Genomic DNA, 16,858 nt, shown 5'->3' with positions numbered 1-16,858 from the left:
TACGGTTCGGTATTGGACATGCCTACGTCCATCTTAAAATGTAACATGCTTAAAGATCTTTTAAATATTTTAAAATAAAGTTACTTACATTGATATTATATAACCCAATTATATTAATTTATAGGTTATTTTATAATAAGTTTAATATTAAATTATATTTTATTGATATATTTAGATAAAAACTTTTAAATATTAATAATCTTATCTAAAACATTCTATATTTTACAAAAGATGAAAATATAGTTTGGAAAAGAATTATGCCACTTAAAAAGCTTGCACGTAAAGTGTGACTGATGCGTCGAGGAGACCAAGATAGGGAGGCAGAGTCGTCGAGGATCGCGAGAAAGGAGTGTGAATCGTCGACGAGACCGGCACCGAAGCAGAGCCGTCGAGGATCGCAAGAGAGACGCCGACACTTGACGAGATTGACAGAGAAGCGGAGTCACCGAGGAGACCGACATAGTCGACGATTCGACCGAGAGAGACGCCGGCTTATTCCGTCGAAGAGAGATACCACCGAGGAGAGATCAGCGCCGAGGAGAGATATCCGGAGAGATTCGATATCGTCGAGGATTTGGGAGAGAAAGAGAGAAGATGATCCGTCAAGAGAGAGAGAGAATGGTACATTTGTGACGCATGTCCCATAAAACCGTTTCCTCTTTCGCTTAATTAACTGACGTCTCCAATTAATTTACACATTTTTCTTTTTTTTTTTAAATCCTAAAACAGTTGAATACGCGGCTTAGAGACCGTGATATTCATGCTCTAAGAACTCCGAAGAGTGTTTGGGTTCGGTGACAACTCTGTTTAGCTACACAAAAAAAAAAGAGAAAATGTACATTTAAAAGAAACCGGATCGAGAATCAGCTGATGTAAGAAATAGACATTCTTTCGATGAGATAAAAAGAAAGAAAGAAAGGGAAGGGAGCGACCTGAGGAAGCGCGAACAAAGTTGTACAAGTCTCTTGAATCGGATGTCTCCATGATCGAGAACTGGACAAAGAGAGATGTTTTGAAAAAAGAGAAACTTTAGAGATCACAGGAGGAAACGACAAGAGAATCTTCTTCCCTCCTTTTTCTCCCTAATCTACTGGCATCTCTATGGGAGAAAAAAGAAAAAGAGGGTTGAGTTTAAAAGCTTTTGCTTGTTGTTTTGTTTCTTTCGCGGTGTCTTCTTACATCGACACATAATGACACTGTTAAACATAATCCACAATCTACATTTAGTTTTTTTTCTTCTTTTTAATATTTTTCCTTTTACATTTTGTTTTACTTCAGTAAATGGCTGGGAGACAAACATAGATCTAGGCCTGGGCAGATAATCCGAGAACCGAACAACCGAATGGAAACCGATTCGATAAAACCGGTTTGGTTCGGTATCGGATCTTCTGAATAAATCAAACGGTTTATGTTTTCGTGGTGTAATGGTGGTCGGTTTGGTTCGGTTCGGTTGAAAACCGAGAACCATTTAATTACCTCCAAAACCCGAAGATCATCGAGACACTCAGACACAACTCTAGCCCCCTTTTGTTTCCTTCTTTCGATTACCCCGAGATACGAAGATCCTCTGTGAAATTCACAACCAAACCTTTCCGAAATCTCAATTTCCGTATATCCTTTCCGAAATCCTTTCCATAACCCGAAAATTTGATGGAACCCTTTGTCCATCTCCTATATATGTTGATGCGTATCATTAGACTTCATAAGCCATTCCACCTCCAATTCGAGATGCTTAGTTTTCTTTAAATCATGTATCTTTGCTTTTCACTTTTAGATTCAGGTTTAAAGCTTGTGCTTTTTAGTCTTAATCTTGAAAGACTTAGATACGAAGCTTGAGTTGTCGTTTATGATTTTGATGAGTCTTAATGTGTTTTGTACCTTATTATTCTTAGTGTAGTTTGTGTAATAAGTACTAAGCCTTGTGATGTTAGTTTTTTGATCTTAGTTCATCATCGTTAGTTCTTCTTGTTAGTTCTTCAATATTAGTTCACTTCTTCACTTCATCGTTTATTATCTTAGTTCTTCATCGTTTATGATTTTGATCTATGTTAACGCAAAAGACTAATATTAGTTCTTCACTTCTTCTATTGTTTTCAATCTCATCTGTAAAGCTAATAATAATTTTTTTTTCTCTTGCAGATGACATCCTCAGCTTTCGATAACCAACAAACCGATGTTGATATGCAATGTGAAGACCAAGTGTACCAAGAGACAAGTGCTAATGCGAATGCCACATCTGGAGCATCCTCTCAGGCGAATAAGGTGAAGAAGTTGGTTGTGCCAAGGTCTCGTGTGTGGGAGCATTTCACAAGAACCAAAGAGACCCGAGACAAGTGTGTATGTCACCATTTCCACAAGATCTTTTCATGTGCATCCAAGTCAGGAACTTCGAACCTGAAGCAGCATCTGCAAATCTGCAAAGAACACCAGTCATTCGTAATTGGTCAGAAAACGAATCGACAACAGATTGGTAATGAAGGAAATCTGAAGCCATCTAAAGTTTCTGAGACTGTTTTCAAAGAAGCGTGTAATGAGTTGGTGGTGTCACCAGAGTTGCCACTTTCATTCATTGAAAGTACATCTTTCAAACACTTTTGAGGTAAGGTAACCTTGTATAATTTTGCATTTCTAATTCTCATTTTAAAGTCATCTCAAATTACTTACTGTTTTATTCTTTTAAATTGCAAGGTTAACCTCTGGAAGCCTCACTCAAGAAGGACTGCGACCAGGAACATTGTGGAGATGTTTGTGAAGAAGAAAGTTGCATTGAAGAACTTACTCTGCACAAGCAAACAAAGGGTTTCCCTTACCACTGATATTTGGACTGCTCAAGTGACAGGTAAAACATATGTTTTAATACTCTTTGAACTTACTGATATTTGAACTTACTCTACATACATTTTAATACATTTTAATTATGTGTTTCATGCATATCAGGAGCAAGTTACATGGTTATCACATCACATTTCATTAACGAATCGTGGCAGCTGAAGAAGTTAATCATTTGCTTCAAGTACATCATTGATCACAAAGGTCAGACCATTGCTAATGTTCTTTTAAACTGTTTAGAAGACTGGGGAATTGAGAAACTGTTCTGCATCACAGTAGATAATGCAACTGCCAATACTTCTGCTTTAGGGAGGTTCCATAGTGTCTTTAGCTCAATTTCCCCTGATGCTTTAGTCTTAGATGGAAATTATTTACACATGAGGTGTGCTGCGCATATTATAAATTTGATTGCTAAGGAGGGTTTGCGTGATTTAGGCGATAATGTGTTAGCTGTCAGAAATGCGGTTCAATATGTTCGGTCTTCTACAAGTAGGGTCAATGCTTTTGATCAAAGAGTCACAACTGGTAAGATGACTCGTGGTAGCTTGCCTTTGGATGTAAAGACTAGGTGAAATTCAACTTTTCTTATGCTATCTAGAGCATTACAGTTTAAGGTAGCATTTGATAAGATGGAAGCAGAGGATAGGCTGTACAATGACTACTTTTTGGAAGTAGAAAATGGGGTTAAGAGGTGTGGACCACCTGCTGGAGTGGTGTTGAGAAGCTGATTCGGTTTTTGGTCATCTTCTACAACAATACTTTGATTGTCTCTGCCTCATCTAAGGTCAATGCATACAAATGCTATGGTGAGATAGTGACAATTGAGAGAAATCTCACTGGTTTAGCGAATAGCTTAGATTCTGAGTTGAAGTTGACAGCATCTGATATGTTGAAGAAGTTTTTGAAGTACTGGGAAGGTATCAAGGGTCTTAATAAAATGTTGATCCTAGCGACAGTCTTTGATCCTAGGAATAAGATGCATTTTGCTAAGCTATGTTTTGAGAAACTGTATGGGAAAGACAGTTATGAGGCTAAGGAAATGCTAGGATCAGTGATTGATCTTCTCCAGAGCATGTTCAAGGAGTACAACTTGTGTTTTAGAGAGTACAGCACAGTCAACTCAAGCGTCTAGTGTCCCTGTTCCAGAGTCTCAGGAGCAAGCATCAGAAAGAATGGAACTGGTAGTTGATGATTTTGGGTATGAAAGGATGGATGCTGTGTACAAGGAACTTGTAGCTGAAAAAGGTGAGGACACAAGGGATGAACTTGAGGTTTACTTGAAGGAAGCTGTTGAGACTCCTAAACTCTTACCGGGAACCGAGTTTGACATTCTGTCATTGTGGAGTGTGCACAAAATCAAGTATCCGATTCTTGCAGAAATGGCCAGAGATCTCCTTGCTATGCAGATTTCATCAGTGGCTTCAGAGAGTGCATTTAGCACAACTGGCAGAATATTAGAACCGCACATAAGCTGCTTAACTCACTTCATGATAGAGGTTCTTCTGTGTAGTGAGCAATAGATGCATACTGATATTAAACTTACTGAAAGGATCATCACAAATGAACAAATTCTTGCCGAAGTTGAACATCTTGATAAACTTGAGGAAGGTATGTTTCTTCTACTTAAGTTCTCGTCATTAAAATTTGTATATGTGTTCTCTTACTAATTCATTTGTATACTGTTCTTTTGTCAGAATTTGAGGTTCACAACCTTGGTGATTGAAGTCTCGGTTTTGAAGTTTGATGGTTGAAGATTGAAGTTTCAGGTTTGAAAGTTTTAGTTTTTTTCATTTCATTGAACAATGTTGGTTTTTGTTTGGTTTTGGATCATGAATCTCGTTTGGTTTTCATTTCAATAATTGTGACTTTTATTTGGTTTTAGATTCAGTAAAATTATATGATTGGTTTTTACGTTTGTGACTTTGTGTTTCATTGTTGACTCTTTGTATACATTTATGTCTTGATGCACAAGACTACAAAGAGAATGTCTTAGTTTCTTTTTAGCTCGTTTGAACCTTTCTTGATGCACAAAACTACAAAGAGAATGTCTTAGCTCTTTTTAGCAAGTAATTAGTGTTAAACCAAGTACAATTTAGTGTTTCTTAACCCAAAACCCGATTAAGATCCGACACCCGAAGTGTAAATCGAGTACAACCGGTTCTTTGGTATGGTGCTAAACCCGAACCGAACCCGATAAAAACCGACCCAAACTTTTAAAAGATCCGTATGGAGCTGTTTATGGGAGAACCGAAGACCCGACACTCGATTGCACCCAACCCGAAACCCGAATGGGCCACCGAATGCCTAGGCCTACATAGATCTATTATAAACCTAACTGTACGTAAACTAATATTTCATATAAAAGCTGAAAATTTTATTATATATAAAAATAAAGAGAATTTTTGGATTGTTATGAAATTTAGAAGTAGGTGATCAAATATCATTTGTTTGTTTGCTAAATATTTTCTCAAAGATTCGTTTGTGCCACCACATTAAAAAATATCTCAAGATTTTAATTTAATTTTTTTTTGAAAATTTTTTTTTCTTAAATTTTGATTTCCATATTGAGATTATTACGAAAATACATCTTTGAGAAAAATGGTTTACTAAAAAAACTTTAAATTGTAATTTCTCAAACACAAAACCACATCATTTATTATAAGTTTCGTCTCGGTCGTCATTTAATTATATTTCTTCTACTTTGTCATTGAGTCTAAACAGCAGAAGACACTTTCTACAATTTTTATTAAAATAAAACACATAACATCTGATAACATCAATTTATACATGTAAGAAAACATCACAATTTGATTTAGTATCATCTATTTAAAACTAATTAAAATGAGAAATTTGTATTCGTCTTACCATCAACAAAATTTTACTTAAGAAAGTTGGTTGACATTATTAGAAGTTTCAAAAAGATATTAAAGAAAAGAAAACATAGAAGAAGAAAAAATTACATCACACTAAATAAAGAACACGAATAATTGAACGACGAGGAAATACATAGATGAATTAATGATATAAAAATATAGTTTACAATAATCAGAATTTGGTCTCACAAAGACAAATATTAAATTATTCTTTTATTGCCTAAAATGAAGCATGAAAAAAACAAACCATGTAATTAAACAATATTGGCAATACTTTTGATGTCGAAAAATATCACATAAAGAAAAATATAAAACTGTACAAGGCTCGAACAAGCTACTATCTTAACATATTTTTCATATATCTTAACGCCAAACACAACTTCTATCTAAACTTTATTTCTGGCAATCCAACAAGCTACTATCTTGATATTTTCGTTGTGATTTTGCCAATCATCGATTAGTTAGAATTTCTACATCTTTTTCAATCGATAAGCATTAACTGAGAACTCCAAAGATCATTCACATTTCTTGTAGGTTGGGATATTAGACTATCACGGTATGTCATGTACTTCCTATCCTTCTTTTTTTTCCTATCCTTTGGCTTTCATACTAGTGATTTGGGACACTGAGAATGACAGTTTTCCAATTGATTTTGATTTGGCTAAAGCGGAGGAAAATTGAAGAATTTATGAATTATCAGAATTACATAACAATCTTTTTATTAGGTGGATGAGTGTCACCATCTTTAACATCATTTCATTAGGTGAAATCTTAATAATTTATCAATGATAAGAATATTAATCTAACATCAACACATGAGAGATATTGCATTATGAGGACCAAATCCGACAAGAGCACTTATCACTTTGGTTTTTCCGTATAAATAATGATGCTTCACTAACTCAAAGCATATATATGCTGCTTTCTGTGCCGATCTATTTTTATTCTTGTGATTTAAAGTCCTTTGCTTTACTTGCTTGCTTGAAACTCAACCATATATATATTTTTTAAAAAATTGAATGAATTAGACTTTAAATATAGGAACACACCAAATTATATCAACTATACGACACGTTATTTGGTCCACGTGAAAGTATTACATCCGGTCCGTTCAAGTATCTCTCACTATGGTCCGCTTATTTAAACTATGAAAACTAATGGCTGCTTTTTTTTTTTTGAACTTAACTATTGGCTGTTTGTTAGTTGTATTTTCGTTATGAATCACAAATCGGAATGTTCAAGTAAAACTTAGGAAATATTTCAAGATTAAATGATTACAAATAACAAATATATAGTATTACTCGGTCCCTTGCAATGAAAGTATTGAGAGAACCAGCGATAAAGCATGTAAGTATGTAAAAGAGTGAGGCTATCAACAAAGTTTACACACAATCTGAGGAAGATCCTATACATACATATATGGTATACATGAATCTGGATTCAATCCTAGAAGAGCCAATGCTTCTTCTTGGGTTTTCTTGTGGGAACATCTGATAAAAGATCAAGAACTACCGAAGATCAAGATCGAGTAAAATAGAGATGATGGAAGGAGACTTGAGTTTTTTTTTTTACCTCCAACAGAGTATAGCGAGTTGTAATGCACTTCGCTCCAGTAGCTAAGCCAAGCCACTGCAGAACAGTAAAACGATTCATTTAGGACCCGAGTAAAGTTAGCTAAGAGAGTGAAATGGCAAAGAGAAAGAGAGGTTTTTTGGTACCTCTAAGAGGGTTCTTGTTATGGGGAAGAATCTCGATGTAGGATTGTTCCCGAAATGATGTGACTAAGCAGATCTTGGCTTCGAACTACAGTAATGCTGAGTCATCAGCCATTCATTCAAGAGTAGAAAAGGAACACAATGTGAGCGAGAAAAAGGTTAAAGTTGCAATGATTCCACAAGATTTAAGAGAAGACATAATCTCTGAGGTGTATTTATAATCTGCTCTGGTCTCTTGTAAACTCAAAACATGATATGCAGTTTTTAAAAGAACAACTTACACGATCTGCAGCAGCTTGAAGAGTAACGTGATCTCCCCATTCACCCGGTCTAAGATTTATTAGTAAAAAGAATAAATCAGAGAAGAGCTTGTATCCATCTCGCTGATACAGATACAAAAAAAAAACAAAAACAAAGATGTCTCACTTTTTCATCTTTCTTCTGTAGTGTCTGTATTTCATAGGCACATATTCTTCGTATAACTTGCGTTGCCGTTTCAACTGAAAAAAGTGCACTGAGTCAGAATAATTGGACAAACCAAGTTCAGAGGAGTTGGGAACTTCATGAGCCATAAGTGATTGAAAACCAAGTCACCAGAGAGAGAGAGAGAAAGAGGAAAACACAGCTTGAGGGATGAATAAGCAATAGTCTATAATTAATGCAAATACATACAAGTAAATATTCGTCCCTGAAGGCACTGACCATAAAATTTGAGAACAAGAAACAGAATGGCTCTCAGACAGTACCTGTTTTACAACATGCTTCCTTACATGTTTATGGTAATCTGCATTCCGAAAAAGCTGGTCCGCTAGAGCTCGGAACTGTCATAACAAGGACAAAAAATCAATACAATTTCTTTTTGGAAACAAAACAAGGTCTATATCACCATATGGATGTTCCTTCCAATGTACCTGGCAATTGCCATCCCCCTCCATTTGTAACTCAGCTAGCCCATATGTGGCCAACCTAACACAAAAAGGATATAGTCCATCAAACATGATCCATGCGGCAAGTTACAAAACCGAGATTCGAATGCAACTACATTTGTTTTTCATCTAAGGCTGAAAAAGGAAGGTTGATAAGAAGAGCAAGAACCTCCCAGAGAGCAGCTCATGGTCTAACGTTGCATCATTTACGTCGGGTATTTGCCTGTTAACCCGAGGAGTGTGCTGCCAAATACGAAAGCAAAGGTTACTCGAAAGTGTAGGAGTAAGACATCAAAGGATTTCATTAAGTCACAATGCAAAAACAAAAGGTTACTATGAATACCTCACCAAAACACACATTCATGCTAATATATATAATTAATAGGTAAGAAGAGAAGCTTATCATACAGGGATAGAACCCAAATGAGAGAGCCTCCTCCCGAGCTTGCCCTGCTCTCTTCTTAAGCTCTCATCTTCAGCTAACATACGTGCAATGGTTTGGTCATCATCTGTATCCGCCACACTGCTACTAAAACTGGAGTCTGAGCTCGCACTTGTACTTCCTCCCCCTGCGTTTCCACTTGCACTTGCAATCGCAAATGGATTCCTATTGTGCTCACCCATGGTGATTGGATTCTATACTAGTTACCACCTACACAAAGTGTATCTCTTTAAGCTCTCCAAAAAAAAAAAAAAAAAAAAACATATCTTTAATCCCCCAAAATGAAAAGCTTTAATCTTGAGAAACGATTAAGCAATCAGATCCAAATGATGACACTTTCCCAATCAATCGCACAAGATTACAGAAACCCAGACCAAAGATCAATCGATACTGAAATGTTCATAACTATACAAGAAACCGAATCTCTAACATTGACATTGTAGTGTTCGGTTTAATCGTGTTTTTAATCTAGTTTCCAGTTAGGATTCTGGGCCCTGGACACACTATGTTTTTAAAAAGGCTTTTGCCATAGGCCCAATAAGCTAAATATATGAAGCTCGGTTGGTTTTAATATTTTGAGTGCACTTCTCAGCTTGTCTCATCCTTGAAAGAGGTTAACGGGTTCATTCACCATTTTTTTTTATATCTCAACTTCTCAACTTCTTCAATCGCTTACTCATCTCTTAATCCTCCATAACTTTCTTCAACCCATTTTTTACCTCTTTCTCTCCAAACCCGCTCATTCTCGCACCCATTTCACAAACTGGTCTCCAGTTATCAGATAACACACTAGCCTTCAAGAACATTCTGAAAAAACTATGATAAGCTGAACCGGACATGGTCAACTGGAGATAAAAGTTGAACCGGAGTAAACAACCAGGTTTGATAAAACTAGGGTTTTGATACATGGGAAATCTTGTGATCTCGAGAAATCTGCCCCCAGTGGTTGTTGTGTAACACAGTTATGAGGCTCTTACCATTCAATGCCTAATCTAAAGAACCGTATGTAACATCCGATTAATGGGTTTTCCACATTCCCTCACTCGATATATGGACTTCACCTCCCATGTTAAAGTTGACGTGTTAGTTTTTGGAGGCTCAATTTTTTTTTTTTTTTACCCTGTAAGCATCATGTGATATTGGATTCGAATTTTGTCCTCACTTGTACAATATCAAGAATAGCTTTTTGATAATTCAATCACACTTTAATTATCCAGTTCAAACACACTTACTTTAACTAAAAAAAGTTTTGGATAAATGATTGAAAAGATAAATGTACTCTTTTAAATTCTCAACATATGCCCACATATAATAAATCGAGATATTATACCAATTACATTATTAATGAATATTAAATTAATTATTATATCACTGATTGTTTTGTTCTTTTTAGCCCATTGGTTAACTATAGTCCGTCCATCTAGGGATGTTCAATCTGGATATCGGTTCGGTTTTTTCGATTTTTCGGTATTTCGGTTAGAAAATATAACTATTATTCTAAATCCATATTTACTTTGGTTCGGTTCGGTTTATATACCGTCTGTTTTCGGTTTATTCGGTTTTATACCAAAACAAAATTATTTAGTTTGGGATCATATTATATAAATTTTAGAGTCATATTGTCATCGCCGCTATTTATTGAAAAAATATTATATTTTCAAATAAAAGAACAAAAAATAAAAACACTTATACCTTCAGATGAAATAATCAAATCTAGAATTAAAATCAAAGCTCGAAATTTTGAAAATAAAAATAAAAAACAAAAGAGAAAAGTATGAAAGAAAAGTTTTTCCATTCTTTCATATTTAGTGTTCATCAAAGTCATGCTTCTTCGAGTGAAACTCTGTTCGTTTATAAATAAGAAAAAAGTTGAGAAGATTTTTTTTCTAGTTATTTTCTATCAAATTTATAACTTTCACTTCAATTTAATCAATGCTAAAAGAAAGCAAAATGATTAAAGAAAAAGACTAAGAAATAAGAAGCCTCAGTTGCGATGAATTGTTATTTAATTATATTTTAAGTGTTTTTCAAATTAAAATTTTTTATTACTATAAAAAAATATGGTAGTATTTATTAACAAAAGAATAACTTATATAACAAATAGATTTTCATGTGACGTTATAAAATATGTACATATTTACATGTTTCTACTTTTGATCGGTTTTGTTCGGTTTATTCGGTTTAATCGGTTATAAACAAAACCATATCCAAATCCTACGGTTTTTATAAAATCATATCCATTCGTTTATATGGTATATACCAAAACCACACCATATTGTCTATTTCGGTTCGGTTCAGTTTTGTACGGTTCGGTATTGGACATGCCTACGTCCATCTTAAAATGTAACATATGCTTAAAGATCTTTTAAATATTTTAAAATAAAGTTGCTTACATTGATATTATATAACCCAATTATATTAATTTATAGGTTATTTTATAATAAGTTTAATATTAAATTATATTTTATTGATATATTTAGATAAAAACTTTTAAATATTAATAATCTTATCTAAAACATTCTATATTTTACAAAAGATGAAAATATAGTTTGGAAAAGAATTATGCCACTTAAAAAGCTTGCACGTAAAGTGTGACTTTTCAATATTTTAATTTTTTTTTGCAACTAATATTTTAAATTTTGAATACGAACTTTACATTTAAATATTTGAATAAATCATTATCGAGACGTAATAGTTGCAGTGAAAGTTCAAAACAAAAGAACAAAATAGTTGCAATATATTTATTATTTTGTATTTATTATTTAAAAATAGTTTCAATATATATTAATGCATAACCAGCGGCCTTGCGCTAGTGGTACTTGAGGGGAAAATCTCTAATACGGTACCCGCAGTTTGAGTCCCGTTGGCCACCCGGGCTATGGTTAAATCCCAAGGATACATGGAGTGCCGTGGGCCTCGCGGAAATAGTCGGTTGACCACGGTCGTCGGAAACCTACCAAAAAAAAAATATATATATATATATATATATTAATGCATGTTGAGATTTTAAGTGTAGCTTATTTCGTAGCCTGTCTTTTTAATGAGAGAGCAAATGACGTCAGAAAGATGACGTGCATCGGCTTACGTCTATTTCCGTTTTGGAGGTAGATTTTATTAATTTGTCGTTGATAGGCGGAGTGGTGACGGCACATGATTGATCAACGATGCTCGTGATCGCCATGTACGAAGCCTCCTCTTTTGGACCCACTTTATAACATTTTCCTCGTTTCTGGTCATCGCCGAAAATTTACAAGCGGAAAAGATTAGGTTAATTTGCAAAATGTCCAGTTTCCAAATAAATCTATGGTAGTATAACACTTTAATAAAAAGTTAGATATTTAACCCTAAAGAAAGCCCAGAAGTAGCACGAATCTATTTTGTTTTATTCCATTATAGTAAAATTATTAAATGGTCTTTTTTTATCAAATGGTCTAAAAATTCAATACTAGTATACTACACACTGGAACTAAAAAGGGTATATAATCTCTGAGAGATGATGCCAAACAAAAGATGAACGAAAAAGAGTTTGATGATGAACGTAAAATCATCGTTTAGGAGGCACATGCTGAATATGGAAAAGTCCATTGAGGAACACTTACATACCTAAGACTTCTCTCCAAAGTCGTATTCCTAAGTATTCACTCGAAATACAAACAATTAAAGACCTAGAGAGTGATTTGTCGTGGACCTAAGTATCCACTCGTTCTCATGTTCATTATCTTCATAATCCGGATCCTGATATTCATAATCTCTATAAAACCATAATACTCAGCTCTTCTTCCTGAAATTAAAACCACAACACACTCTCTCCTCTTCATAATCCTTATTCCCTCACTTATCACTGAATCAAATATGAATCAATCTTCAGGTAATCCTCCAGATTATCCATATATCCAACGGTTTTTTTGGTGCTTGTGTTAAGAATATATCCAACAGCTATTCAGTTACCATTAGCCGGCATTAATTCGTTTTTTTTTTTTTTTTTTTGGAACAACAGCCATTAATTCGTTATATAATTTAGTTATCTTTTTAGTCGTAGTGGAAAAGCCACAGGGGCCCTACACAAGTCCGCCGCCGATTGGTTATCCGACCAGGGATGCGGCTGCTGGTGATCCTGTGGTAGCCGCAGTGGAAACGAAGTCCAAAGGCGATGGATTTTGGTCATGGTATATACATTTCTTTTAGTTTATTTTATTTTTTACTACAAAATATACTATATAAATTTATATATTATTTGCTTCTAGTTATACGCTAATCTTTTGCAGAATGTTGATACAGCACTCAAATTTTCAATGGTCTGTTTGTGTAGATTTTAGAAATGTGTGTTTCTCCATTTTCCCGGGTTTTTAAACTGTTCAACTCATCAGACATTTTTTTATAGATTTCATTTCAACATGTTATATGAGATTAAAATTTTAAACTGATGTTTTCTTAAAAAAAAAGTTTAGTTTCACCAACTTACAGTTTTTTATTCATAATAAAATCCACTTCATATTTTCCGGCTCAGAGTTTCTTTTCCTTTTCCAACTGAGCAACCAAAGTAAACTGAAATTGTTTCGTACTTTGCTAAATGAAAACTTCTCTGTTTATATATAGTATTTCAGAAGATGTATTACTATTTTAGTTAGTACGATATAATATGTCTTTACATAAAAACTGTAAAAAAGAAAACTTACAATTAATCTAAGTTGTATTGTCTATTGGCAGTCTTGGCAAGTGCTGCTGTTGTTGCCTGCGACTCTTAGCGGCATCACCATAATGAGACTTCGGAGTTAACGGTTTCATGCAAATCATTGGTGTTACAAAAAGAAAATATATATTTGATGATAATTGTGTTAATTACGCTTTATGTGATGTACTCCACGGATGGTTGTCGTTGTTGTGCTTTATATTCAGTGATCATATATATATATATATATATATATAAGTGAATTTGGTGTGTCGAAATGCTATCTGAAACACCTGTCCTGTCCCTAGATCTTCATAACACGTTAATATTATTCAACTCAACATATGTTTTAAACAAGAAACTTAAAGAAAATCTCTTAAAGTTTGACATCAATATTTCTATTCATGCAATTTTTGATTTTTTTTTTTTTTTTTTTTTTTTTTTAAAAAAATTAAAATTCAAAGAGACATACAAGGTATGGCTTAACAACCATAAAGTTTAAGAAAGTACGATGAGACATGCATCATATTCAACCAAGCATTAGCTTGTAAAAAGAAACTTATGATACCTAAGTTTAGTGAAAACAAGAGAATGATGAAATCACTAGGTAGATGGTCTACGGTTACCGCGGCCTCGACGACCTCGATTACCCTTTCCTCGTAGTGTGTTCCATTCCATATCTTGAAATTTTTGAAGTGGTTTTATTGGCCTTCCACTCGTGACATGTTGAGGTTTGCCGTAGCATCACTCATAATCCCATCTAGGCCTGGGCAAAATAACCGGAACCGAAGAACCGAAGAACCGAACCGGAACCGAACCGAAATACCCGAAACCGGAACCGGACCAATACCCTCAAATACCCGAACGGTTCCTATATTTTTATATCCGAAATAACCGAACCGAACCGAGAACCGAACGGGTATCCGAATATATAAAAATATTAATTATATATACATATAACATCATTAAATATATATTTTAAATTTAAAATTCTATTAAAAGTATCTGAAAATAGTTTATGATAACTAAATTATTATAAAGTATCCAAACTACCCGAAAGTATCCGAAAGTATCCGGATAGTTTTATCCGAAATATCCAAAGTAATCCAAAATATCCAAAATTTTTATGTAAATCATCTTAATTATTTGATATTTTACCTTAAATAACCGATATTTTATCCAAATTATCCAAACTACCCGAACTATCCGAACCCGAACCGGATCCAAATGAGAACCGAACTTTTTCCGGATATTTTCCGGTTCCTACATTTACTATCCGAACCGAACCGAACCCGAAAAGAGGACTGCCATGTGCAGGAGAGTGCGTGGAGGCCAATGGATTGTCCGCTGAAACCGAATTGGTCTCGAAGACAATAACATGTGATAGAGATTCTCAGAGTGACATAATTTTTGATATTCCAGGCTCATCTTTTACTAGACTAATATTCCATCCCATCAATTCTCAGAAATATCCTCAAATTGGTTAAAAGTTCGTTCAAACATTTATCTAATCATTGAAATACCACAAGAGAAAACATGCATAAACACATGTCATATTCAAATACATATAAAACTGTGTACACATTCACATATCATTGCCAGCTCTGAGCATGTACTCTTTACATGATAAATTAGGATATCAATTTGTTAAAACACACATAATTTAGGATTTTATTTTAAAATTTACAAAAACATAACTGCAATTAACCAAGTGGTGGTAGTTTAATGGTAATATCTTGGAGCTCAACGTATATCCATGTCGGTCATGAGTTCGATTCATGATGAGAACTAAATTACTACTATTTGGCTAGTGGACTTCGACTCAATTGGTTTATATGGTGGATCATAACAAACGATCGGTTCTAGCATTCATCAAAAAGTATTCAAGTTCGAGTCAGACGGTGTGATACGTTTTCAGGTTAGTTCACTCTATAGCACTATGTTTCATGGCCGAGCAGATAGCCGATAGGACTTATAAAAAAACATAACTGCAAGTTTGGAAGCAAAAAATGTACTCTAGCACAAGACGCATGTGTATACTATAAGCCGGACCTGGTATATATATCGAGAGAGAGGTATGTTGTAAGGCATACTCTATTTTAAAAATGTGAATAAAGTTTATTCTGTTGTGAGATATTTGGATTTCAGTAGGCCCAGCCCACTATATATGGGCCGAGTGAGAAGCCTTTCATTTCTACCTTTAGGGTTTTCCATACCACACTATATATATTTTCATAGCAAACTAATCCTCGCCGGAAAAAAGTAGAGACGAAGCCATGGTTAAGTTTCTGAAGCAGAACAAAGCTGTGATCCTCCTTCAAGGCCGTTATGCTGGTAAGAAGGCTGTCATCATCCGTTCCTTCGACGACGGCAACCGCGAGCGTCCTTACGGACACTGCCTCGTAGCCGGACTCAAGAAGTACCCGAGCAAGGTCATCCGCAAGGACTCGGCCAAGAAGACTGCGAAGAAGTCGAGAGTCAAGTGTTTCATCAAGGTCGTTAACTACCAGCATCTGATGCCTACTCGTTACACGTTGGATGTAGATCTGAAGGAAGTGGCGACTCTCGAGGCTCTGGCTTCGAAGGATAAGAAGGTGGCGGCTCTTAAGGAGGCTAAGGCTAAGCTCGAGGAGAGGTTCAAGACTGGGAAGAACAGGTGGTTCTTCACCAAGCTCAGGTTCTGAGAACCGAGTTTCTTTACAGTCTACTTTTGTAGTTCTAGAAATGAATGTGGATCGTGTTTTGGATGGTTTAAGACTTTTGGTTTGAAATTGATTCTGGGTTTTGTCTTTATTACTTGTCAATTTTAATCATTTGTAGCTGCGAGTGTCTGCTTTGATTATGTCTGGAGAAACATTTTCATTTCATTTTGCTTCCGATCTTTATATTTCAGTGGAATTTACCGTCAACTTATTATCTAGTTTCTAGAATGAATGTCGATCATGTTTCCCATGGTTTATGACTTATTTGGTTCTTGATTTTTGTCTTTTTAGTTAATGATCATTTGCTATATTGTTGCTTTAATTTATGTACTGTCACTAGTTTATTAGCTATGTTGCACGGGAAACGACGTATATATATATATATAAATGTGTATATATAAATATTAAAACCAAAGCATAAATCTCATATAAAATAAAACACCATAATATAAACAAAAAAAGAAGCTTGTATTATATAAACAACACATACGTACATTACATAAATGAAACAAACCAAATACTATCTAATATTAATATTGTCTAAGACTTTCTTTTACGTGAGCATTGAAAAACCAAAACCAGAGTTTGTGATATGCTTACTGTGTTTTTCTTAGATGTGAGAAAGATGAAGAATAAGAGCTTGATTTATCACAAACTGTGTTTTTCTTAGATGTGAGAAAGATGAAGAATAAGAGCTTGATT

At 34.7% G+C, this 16,858-nt stretch overlaps 2 protein-coding genes and 1 long non-coding RNA gene across 3 annotated transcripts; 2 read left to right on the top strand and 1 right to left on the bottom strand.

Annotated features, from left to right (window-relative positions):
- Positions 1-6,976: 6,976 nt before the first annotated feature.
- LOC106331703 (OTU domain-containing protein DDB_G0284757-like) lies at positions 6,977-9,207 on the bottom strand. The gene is made up of 9 exons (XM_013770103.1): positions 8,752-9,207; positions 8,513-8,586; positions 8,329-8,383; positions 8,164-8,238; positions 7,844-7,917; positions 7,699-7,747; positions 7,421-7,505; positions 7,275-7,331; positions 6,977-7,192 (listed from the first exon to the last, which is right to left on the bottom strand). The coding sequence occupies exons 1-9, from the start codon at positions 8,965-8,967 to the stop codon at positions 7,149-7,151; spliced, it is 729 nt and encodes a 242-aa protein (XP_013625557.1). The 5' UTR covers positions 8,968-9,207; the 3' UTR covers positions 6,977-7,148.
- Positions 9,208-12,543: 3,336 nt separating this feature from the next.
- LOC106333326 lies at positions 12,544-13,795 on the top strand. Its single transcript, XR_001268343.1, has 3 exons — positions 12,544-12,653; positions 12,819-12,951; positions 13,493-13,795. It is a non-coding gene; the product is annotated as an uncharacterized LOC106333326 (long non-coding RNA).
- Positions 13,796-15,689: 1,894 nt separating this feature from the next.
- LOC106329211 (60S ribosomal protein L27-3-like) lies at positions 15,690-16,363 on the top strand. The gene has a single exon (XM_013767820.1). It carries the CDS (start codon positions 15,731-15,733, stop codon positions 16,136-16,138), a length of 408 nt encoding a protein of 135 aa, XP_013623274.1. The 5' UTR covers positions 15,690-15,730; the 3' UTR covers positions 16,139-16,363.
- Positions 16,364-16,858: the final 495 nt, after the last annotated feature.

Source organism: Brassica oleracea, chromosome C3 (genome assembly GCF_000695525.1).
Source record: "Brassica oleracea var. oleracea cultivar TO1000 chromosome C3, BOL, whole genome shotgun sequence".
NCBI classification, from domain to species: Eukaryota; Viridiplantae; Streptophyta; class Magnoliopsida; order Brassicales; family Brassicaceae; genus Brassica; species Brassica oleracea.
The sequence above is the reverse complement of the archived record's forward strand: the minus strand, read 5'-3'. Positions and strand labels throughout refer to the sequence as shown.

Coding starts and splice junctions, on each gene's coding strand:
- LOC106331703 (XM_013770103.1), bottom strand. CDS start 8,967: ATGGGTGAGCACAATAGGAATCCATTTGCGATTGCAAGTGCAAGTGGA. Junction 8,239..8,328: donor AGGGGGATGGCAATTGCCAG/GTACATTGGAAG, acceptor TTGTTATGACAG/TTCCGAGCTCTAGCGGACCA. Junction 7,193..7,274: donor CTCGCTATACTCTGTTGGAG/GTAAAAAAAAAA, acceptor ATCTTTTATCAG/ATGTTCCCACAAGAAAACCC.
- LOC106329211 (XM_013767820.1), top strand. CDS start 15,731: ATGGTTAAGTTTCTGAAGCAGAACAAAGCTGTGATCCTCCTTCAAGGC.